Source organism: Taeniopygia guttata, chromosome 2 (genome assembly GCF_048771995.1).
Source record: "Taeniopygia guttata chromosome 2, bTaeGut7.mat, whole genome shotgun sequence".
Taxonomy (NCBI): Eukaryota; Metazoa; Chordata; class Aves; order Passeriformes; family Estrildidae; genus Taeniopygia; species Taeniopygia guttata.
Window position 1 is genome coordinate 128,208,730 of NC_133026.1, and position 9,707 is coordinate 128,218,436.

General features: G+C 42.7%; 1 protein-coding gene across 6 annotated transcripts; it reads left to right on the forward strand.

Annotated features, from left to right (window-relative positions):
* The first annotated feature begins 333 nt into the window (after positions 1 to 333).
* On the forward strand, positions 334 to 7,914 carry PDP1 (pyruvate dehydrogenase phosphatase catalytic subunit 1). 6 transcript variants are annotated; one of them, XM_072924831.1, is made up of 4 exons: positions 369 to 473; positions 899 to 933; positions 2,523 to 2,596; positions 3,949 to 7,914. In XM_072924831.1, the coding sequence occupies exon 4, from the start codon at positions 3,993 to 3,995 to the stop codon at positions 5,598 to 5,600; it is 1,608 nt and encodes a 535-aa protein (XP_072780932.1). In that variant the 5' UTR covers positions 369 to 473; positions 899 to 933; positions 2,523 to 2,596; positions 3,949 to 3,992; the 3' UTR covers positions 5,601 to 7,914. The 6 variants fall into 6 exon arrangements, with proteins under 6 accessions (XP_004175304.1, XP_030122281.1, XP_072780932.1 ...); XM_030266421.4 differs by lacking the exon at positions 2,523 to 2,596 and having other exon boundaries at positions 336 to 473; XM_004175257.6 differs by lacking the exon at positions 369 to 473 and having other exon boundaries at positions 577 to 933.
* The last annotated feature ends 1,793 nt before the right edge of the window (positions 7,915 to 9,707 follow it).

Here is a 9,707-nt window from a genome sequence, read left to right on the forward strand (position 1 = left end):
AATTGAGACATATTCCGATATTGGGTCCCCATAGCAGTCAGAAGCTGTGTGACTGAGCCCTGCCCAAAGGAGCGTGGGGTTATCCCTCAGAGCGGGCAGCCCCGGGGCTCTCCCGCCCTCACGGGCGCCCCGCGGGCGGGGACGGGCACGGCGCGCGCCGCCGCCTTCGCGCCCTCCCGCCCCGCGCCGTGCGCGCGCACCGCCCTCCTCTCCTCCCCCGCCCCCCGCGCGCTCCCTCAGCCTCCGCGTCACGTGCCCGCCTTGCCCTCCTGAGCAGCCAATGGGTGGCGCGCCGCGCGCCGCAGGGCCCTTTATAAAGGCGCGGCGTCCGCGGGCGTGAGGTGGTGGCTGTCGTGGGGTTTGGGAGTGGCGGGTGCGTTCGGGGCGGCGCGGTCCTGTCCTTCCACCCGCTTCCCTTCCTGCGCCGCACGGTTCTTCCACCCGTCTCCCTGAGCCGCCCGGGAAAGGCCCAGGTCTGTGCCCGGGGCGGAGGGAGGAGGAGGTGGTCGTGCCGGAGGCGGGCGGCTGGGGAGGGGCGGCCATGTCGGGGCCGCGCAGCGCCTGAGCGGGCAGCGGCGTCCGCCGCGGCGGCGCGCAGCCACAGCGGGCCCTGCCTGCCGCCCCGCCCGAGGGGAGAGCGGGGCCGGCGGGGCGCGGTGCCCGGGCGGGCGGCGGATTCGGACGGTCTCTGCGTAGCGGGCTCGGTCCTGTCGCTGGGCGAGCAGCAGCGGCGGCGCCGTGCGCCTGCAGAAGGGCTGTGTGTGCTTGTCTCCTCCTGTCTGCCGTCCCACCTCCGTGCCGGAGGTCTACGTCTTCTCTAACAAACTCTCTGCCTTGCTTCTCCCCCCGCCCCCCGGGCTTCTGCTTTGTGGATGTTGGCGGCTTCATGTTGTGACAGGAGAATGTGTGTATGTCCTGGGCCCAGGCGGATCGGTATGTATCTCACTTCGCGGGGTGACGGGCTCGGGGGTCGGATGGGACCCGGGGAAGGGGCTGCGAGGCTGGGCTGTGCCTGAGGGCTGAGGCCGGAGGGAAGGATTAACGGTGCTGCTTGTGTTGAATGCTTCTTGTTCCTCCTCCCCACTTCCCCGTTCTTCCCAGCTGGTTCATTCGGGTCTGTCAGGTGTAGAAAAGACACCCGAGTGGTTTTACCTGAAGCCATGGGTGCCTTTGGTACAGTGTTTCGCAGGAACCTGTCTGTGCAGTGTCAGTTAGCCCAAACAGTATGACTATAACGAGCCTTTATTAAAGAAACGTGAAACATTTTTCTATTTTTTTCTTGTAGTACTACAAAACCCCATAAGTTGACCATTTGACTCGTTATTGGTCATATTGTATTCACAGCTTGAAAAATGGTGCTTGTACCCTGCTCTGGGCTTGGAGAGGTGTTTGCACTAGATTGATTCTAATATCTTTAAAAATCTTAAATGAACTGTAAAATTTCTACTTTTTCATCTCTGCCATCTTTTGACTAACCATAATGATCTTGGGATCTTAATTACTTAAAGGGCAGCGGGAGTGTCTGGTTATATTTGGGGCAGCAGTGTTGTTGGGCGTAAGTGGGAGAGACTTTAGTTTCAGTTCAGGTTTGGATACTTGGAATTAGATATTTCCATTTTTTGGAATTATTGAAGCTGGTATGTGAAACAGACTGATCTCTTAAGCTGGCATAGATCTACTGTAGATCTCCTATCATTATATGAGCCGTGGAAAATGTGAGGCCAGCTTCTTACTACTTCCTCTTGGATTTCATTTGATAAACTAATGATTCAAAATCATAACAATATCCTCTGGCACTGCAGAACTGTTACAGCAACAATACATTTGTATTTTTGCTTCATCATTTGACAAAACTGTCAGAACAGTGAGGCACCACTGTGGGGGAGCACTGAACACAAATGCTGAGCAGTCAGGACATCTTGATCCAAGTGGAGTCTAATGGGAGACCAGTGCTGAAGCTGAGGTGCTGCTGTAGGGCAGGCACATCCATAGAACCTTAAGCAAAATTGTTGCTTTTAAATGTCACGTGAAGAAATATACATAACTGCTACCAAAATAGCTCCTATATAATTAGAAGGCAGCAAATAGAATTTAAAATCTATATTTGGAGTTGCAGTGTACTGCTGTCATGCTGTGTGCATGTGAAGCCTGGACTGGAGAAGCAAATGGCTAACATAAATTCAGTATGCATCTGGAAGCTTCAGCTAGTTCACTGCTCCTGGGCATCTGGACTACAGCCTGAGCTCTTCCTGATACCTGCACAACAAAAAACTTCAATCTTCAGCTGTCGTTGGGAGACTCAGGAGAGTTTTTGTGAATGTACAACAGTCACTCATTAGTACTGGGGTGTCAGCGGACAGGAGCGTGAATTCTACTCTGCTTTCAGCACTTGCGTGTCATGTAACAGAAGTGAGCTTTACTCTGGTTTACTTAAAAAGAGCAAACAAGCTTGGAGGGAGAATATGATTTTTTTTCCCTGTCTTGAAACAAGGATAATGAGGCGGAGCTTCCTATGTTTCCAGACACTTCTCAGCTGGCCCAGGTGATCACAGTCATGGCTGAAGCTATGGAAAGCTAATAGAAATTGCAAAAAAAGGTTTGTTGCATATTTTAATGGGATTGAGTCTCATCTGAGATACTGGTATGCCTGCTTGGCTAAAAAAATCCATTTCCTGACTGAAGCACCTTGCATAACACAGCAGTATCCACTTCAGTAAAACAATTTGACATCTAGCAGTGCAGATAGATTAGTACTTACAACTGCAGTAAGCCTTCTAATGGCCTCTTCTGAGAAAAAGCTTTTGCTATGAAACTTGATCATAAAAGAGAAAATGGAATTAGTCTTAAATGTGTGTACTTCACACAAGGCACAGTTGAACTCCATCTCCACTCTGGAGTTGTCTCTCAAGTATTACATTGTGAAAGACTTCCTGATAATGAGGCATAGTGAATAAGGCTTTTGAGAGGCACTCTCACTAACGTTGTGGTTTGGTATGTAAATGGAGACGAGAGAGAGTATGCTAGTGTACTCTTTTTTTCAGGGAAGTGAAGAGTAAGGAAAGCTTTTAGATGTGGCAATTAGCAGTAGAATATTTTGTCAGATACTAATGGTTTATCTTAACACTGAACTAGCTTTAGAGTATTGTGCAAGGCTCTGTTCTAGTCACAGAAGCAAATGGTTCATATATAGGCCTTCACTTGAGTAGCTTTTCAAGGTGTTTTTAATCTTAAAATGTACTGGGATGGAATAGCTGTTGGAAAGCTGTGTTTCCTTTCTACCTCTTGTGCTTACATCTTAAGCTAGAAAATTGCTGCATAGATTGCTGTGGCTGTTTTGTATATGTAACACAAGTTTGAAGTTTTACATGTGGAAGGGGGAGAAAGAAACAAAACCTGCTACTGACTTCTGATTGCATAAAGAATATGAGTTCTCTATCACCTACTTCTTGCTTCTGCTGTTTAAACAATCTTTATTGTATGTCATCTCAGAGTTTTCTTGAGTCTCCCTGTTAGATACATTCTCTTCTTCAGCCTTACAGAAAGTGTTTTCTTCCTTTTGTGCCACATCTGTCTCTGTCAGCTGTGAAATCACCAGGAAAACAAATATCTGTAGAAGTCCTGTGGCAATTCTGTAGAGTGCTCCATGCTACCTATTGTGCTAAGTTGTTTGAAGGTTCATTGACTGTCTGGGTGATGCTTTCACTTCCTGCCTGCAATCTGAGTGGGTATAAGAGCTAAAATACCTGTGCTGAAATATGGTATAGCTTTTTTGTTACAGCCCAGTGTGGTGTCTATAAACGATCACCTTGCAAATGTCTCTCTTTGTCAAATCCTTTGAAGCTATGAACTCCATATAATAAGCAACTAGGTTAGGAGCTTAGCACACAATTCTGGGGAAAAAAATCTTTTAGCTGTCCTGCTAAGCATAGTTGTTCTCTTGTCTTTCAGCAATTCCAGTCCGAAGCTCCAGGCTGCCATTGTTGTCTGATGCCATGCCAGCACCAGCTCATCTGTTCCCATTGATTCGTAACTGTGAGATTAGCAGAATAGGCAGTACTGCGTGTTACTGCCACCATAAACATCTGTGTTGTTTGTCATCTCATTTTGCTCACAGTCACTTCAGATATGCACCGCAGAAGAAATTTGCGGCACTTTACAGGCCGAAGGAGCACTTTAATCACTTTATTCATGCAAGGGATTATGCTTCTACGCCACAGAGGTTTTACCTCACCCCTGCACAGGTCAACAGCATCCTGAAGGCAAATGAATACAGTTTCAAAGTCCCAGAATTTGATGGTAAAAATGTAAGTTCTGTTCTCGGCTTTGACAGCAACCAGTTGCCTGCTAATGCTCCAATAGAGGACCGGAGGAGTGCTGCCACTTGTTTACAGACAAGAGGGATGCTTCTGGGTGTGTTTGATGGCCATGCAGGCTGTGCTTGTGCTCAAGCTGTCAGTGAAAGATTGTTTTACTACATTGCTGTCTCTTTGTTACCTCATGAAACTTTACTTGAAATAGAAAATGCTGTGGAGAATGGCAGAGCTCTGTTGCCCATTTTACAGTGGCACAAGCATCCCAATGATTACTTTAGCAAAGAGGCTTCCAAGCTTTACTTCAACAGTCTAAGAACTTACTGGCAGGAGCTGATTGATCTCAACAGTGGAGAGACTACGGATGTCAGAGAAGCTTTAATCAATGCCTTTAAGAGGCTTGACAATGATATTTCTTTGGAAGCTCAAGTAGGAGATCCAAATTCTTTTCTCAACTACCTAGTACTGCGAGTAGCATTTTCTGGCTCAACTGCCTGTGTAGCCCACGTGGATGGTGTTGACTTGCACATTGCAAACACAGGTGACAGCAGAGCAATGCTTGGCGTTCAGGAAGAAGATGGATCTTGGTCTGCAGTTAATTTGTCCTATGACCACAATGCACAAAATGAAAATGAAGTGGAACGTGTGAAAATGGAGCATCCAAAGTCTGAAGAGAAAAGTCTTGTCAAACAAGATCGTCTCTTGGGTCTTTTGATGCCTTTCAGAGCTTTTGGTGATGTGAAGTTTAAATGGAGTATTGAACTGCAGAAGAGAGTAGTGGAATCAGGCCCAGATCAGCTGAATGACAATGAATATACAAAGTTTATTCCTCCAAATTATCACACTCCCCCATACCTCACAGCTGAACCAGAAGTCATACATCACAAGTTACGGCCACAGGATAAATTCCTGGTTTTGGCTACAGATGGGCTGTGGGAAACAATGCACAGGCAAGATGTGGCTAGAATTGTGGGGGAGTACCTCACTGGTGTTCACCACCAACAGCCAATAGCTGTTGGTGGCTATAAGGTAACTTTGGGACAGATGCATGGTCTCTTAACAGAAAGGAGGGCAAAAATCTCTTCAGTATTCGAAGATCAGAATGCAGCAACTCACCTTATACGTCATGCAGTGGGTAACAATGAGTTTGGAACTGTGGATCACGAGCGGCTGTCCAAGATGCTTAGTCTTCCAGAAGAGCTGGCTCGAATGTATAGAGATGACATTACAATTATTGTGGTGCAGTTCAATTCACATGTTATAGGTGCATATCAAAATGAGGAATTGTGAATTTAATACAGTGAACTAGTTACTAAAGTTGTAACAAGGGCCAGTATGAGCAGCAAATTTAAAAAATCCACCCAAAAATAAAATTTAAAAAAGCCTTTGGCAAACAATTTTTGTTTGTTAGATTCAGCATATCTATTGTTTCTGCCTTTCCCCAGAGATCTGAAAACATGGGAAGTGCTATTGACCCGATACAAAACTTGAAGAGGATGTCCCAGCTTGGGAAAAGAGTTTTTATAACAACTTTGCACTATTGATTTCATGAATGCTGCTAAAACAATGTCTTGAATTTGGCAAATTTGGATGAGGGGAGAAGTAGGGTAAAGAATTAACTATCAAAGATCTGGCTGTTCAAGAAACAGCTTGCTTATAAAATATCTGCAAATATATACAGCTAAGGAAAAGTAAAAAGTATTGTTGAATTTTTTACAGGGCTAATACTTGCAATGGTTATGTGTGAATATATTGTCTATTGTTTCTTCTAAGCAGAAGGTCACTTGAACCAAGTAAGTCTTCAGTGTAACAAAGTTGTCTCACTTTCATATGGACAATGTCATTCACATAAAAATATTTGTCTAAGTGTTGACTTTCAAGGCAGGTCTAAGCCATAATCAATACCTGAGATTGTTACAGTTTAATCATATCTTATGCACAATAATTTCTAAATTTACTGTGCATTAATACTTGGCTGTGGTTTTCTGCACAACTTGTAGGGCAATAACACATTACAACATGCAGCAAGATACCAGATAACTTCATGGAGAACTTCAGTTTTCAGTGTAAAGAAGCTTTCAGACTTTTTGAAAAGTCAGTATTGTTGGTTAAGGCTGTTTGCTTTCCCAAAGGTTATGTCCTTCATGGACTCCACTTCTCTCTGTCACTGCTTATCTACTAAATAATTTTTCACCTGAAAAGATCAGGAAATCATTGCTAACCTCTTTGTAGCTTTGTAACTTGCACTCATTTTGACTTTGGATATTTCAAAAGGTCATAATATATGTCCTTAATTTGAACTCATATGTGTAAGTTGGGTGAAAAATTACAAATTACAAAAAAATTGAAGTATAGCTTGTAAATAGCATTTTAATTGGAAAGCTCACTGGCATGCATGTTCAGTGGCTATATCTAGCAACTTCTTTTAGTTGTGTGTTTCTGGGCAGCTGGTGTATGCATGTTTTTGCAGTCCAGAATACTATTGCAGAGCAGTCTCTGAAATGGGTCTCTCTGGCTTGGAATGGTTATTGGAATGGAATTCGAACTTAAAGGATTGGCTATACTTGTGTTCCAAAATTGTTGGGCTTGTAATGGTGAAAGTAGAGACTGACAGCTAATTGGTCATCATTGCATCTATTTGAGGTATGTTGCATTGTGTACACATTTATTTTAACCTGCCCTTAGGTTAAAAACTGAAATGCCCGCTGAAATATTAGTCCTTGATGACTGAGAGAACACATTCAACTTTATTCCTGGGCTCTGGAGAATAATGCTAGATCAGCTTATTTCACTTTGCCAAGGTGTTTCAGTTAAAACACCTCCCTAGCCCTCATCATAGCTAGTTAAATCAACACTTAACTCAATTAACTGAAATATGTTAGGTTTCTAAAGTGGCATTTTTTACTAAATATGTCTTGCCAATTAATGTTACTGTACGTAGGGTGCATTTAATTTGAACAATGAACCTGTGCTATAGTAAACACTGTCTCCTCAAACTCACAAATGTTATGTGTACTCAGTGGCCTGTAGCTTTAGTATGTCTCTACCTAACCTTAACTATCAGCATCAATATTGCTGTGAGGTTAATGATGCCTAAGTTCACATTCAAGATGTACACAACCTTTTTTTATTTGAAGGGAAAAGGGGAGCTCTAAAATGCTTAGACAAGTACTGGCTGTTGACATTGCTTCTGTATGTTGTGTTTTGGTGACTGTCATTAACTAGGTCAATAGACTATGTTCTATCATTTGAATGCAGTATGTATCTCAGCTGTTGCAGTATTTAACTTTCTTACTTTTTTTTTACTGTTAAAGCTCTATTAATGTGCATTGATGTATTTAACCTACAATTGTTGATACGGATTTGGTACAAGTCATAGCTAGAAGAAATGCACATTGGTCCCATGGATACAACTTTTATTGAGGAGAAGCTGCTTTTTTGTAGTAAAGATACTTAAGTATGGGGTCAGACAATATTTATGCATTGCTTGGAGACTTGCTCAGTATGTATGCAGTGAACAGAAGCAGCGTAACTGCCTGCTGAACAGGTGATCTGAACAAACATCTTTTAACAGATTCCAATAAAATGATCAATTATGCAGAAATCCATGTGTATTGAGTTGATGTAGAATGTGATATCTGTTCTGCTAAGACTTTGTTCTTTTGAGTGATCACTGTTATGAATACATCAGATGGCCAATGAAAGCTAAGTATAAATAGAAACAGAGAATTGAACTTCAGAGCGCTTCAGTGCCACTGTGAGGCTCAATGCCACCTTGCATCAGGCATGCTGCTGCTGCCTACCCCAGGCAGCAAAGCTCAGATCCTTCCATCAGTATCACTGTTTCTCAGTTCCCAGCACCTCATGAGTACCTTCAGTGGCAGTGCTGCTGAGGAAGCAGCAGCATTTTGGATCTTAAAGCTAGGTGCTGTACTCTGTATCAAGCAATAATGCATTTAATAAATAGTCTAAAATAGGTGCAGATTAAACTGGGGCAAGAATGAGCTGATGGCGAGCTAAACAGAAACAGCTCTTGTGCCACAGGCTCAGGACACATTTGCTTTGTCTACCAAAATTGTTGCATTTTGGAAAGTACAGATATTGTGTGTGTAAGGGTGATGCTGGGTTTAGTTTTTCAAATACGGATTTAAAGCTGCAGATATATGGTTCAGCCATAGAGGATGGCTGAGTCTTGACAGTCAACACAAGATTTACCTTAATCTTTAAAAGTGTTCTAGATGAATGTGTCAGTTCAACAGTAATGCTATGTAAGAGAGGAGTGGGAGATGTTATCTGTACTTCCAGCTTAAGGCTCTGTTAACTCTTGTTCCCTTATGTCCAGTGCTGTCTGCGTTGTATTTGCAACCCATCCATCTGAATGTTGAAGCACAACCCATGTCAGCTGTACAAAGGGTGTTGTTTCTGATTGAAGCTTATGTAGAAGTGTAGTCAAAAGCTTCCTTGACAGGTTTCATTATTGCTCACACCACTGACACAGTGGTCCATGACATGGTGGTTGTATTTGCAATGCAATAGATAAGCCTATTGTTATACCTGCTGTTTTATTTGCTGCCTGTGAGTATTAATAGTGAATTTCTGGGTAGAGGGAAAGGATAATCTGACTTTAATCACTGGATCACAAATGAAGTATAAGCTGGCAGGAGCATTGTGTGGCAAAATTTAAAGCAATCTGAGATGCATAAGTGGTCGTTTCCTATCTGTTCTGCAAGGTCTGAGGGTAAAAAAATCCTAAACAACTTTTCTCATGTATTGATCAGTGTGCAAGTCTTCTGAAACTGCATTTCTTGCAAATGGCCCACCTAATCAGTCATTAAACTTTCCAGGATTACATAAAATTTAAGCATAAGAAAATACAGGCACTATTCAGTATATACCATGATAAGCAGGTACTTTGTTTTGTTTGTGGCAATTAATAAGAAATTAGATTTTTTTTTTAACATAACAAATAAAAGGAATAGACTGAAAGTTCTCTAGCTCAAAAAACAAGGACCACCCAGTACAAGATTGTTTTAAGATTGTTCTCCATATGTAATCTCTTCCTGTGTTGAAGATGAAAAAAAAAGATGAAAAGAATTGCAAAGTATGTATCTGTTGTGGTTCCTAGTCTGGATAAGTAAGTAATCAGCCTTACAGATTTTAGGGGATGTTTTATGCAGCAGGGTGCTCACTAGCCTCATGGTGAATCTTTATCTGAACAGAAAAACTGTGCTTGCTTTATAGACTTGCTATTAGATTTCCTAGATAGAAAATACTCTTTAATAAAATTTGTGAATACCAAACTATTTTGTAGCATCATGAACAAACTGGTCAGTTTGAATATCCAAAATATGTACTTAGGGTAGCCTTTAATGTATTGGCTCACATCTTAATTGCAAA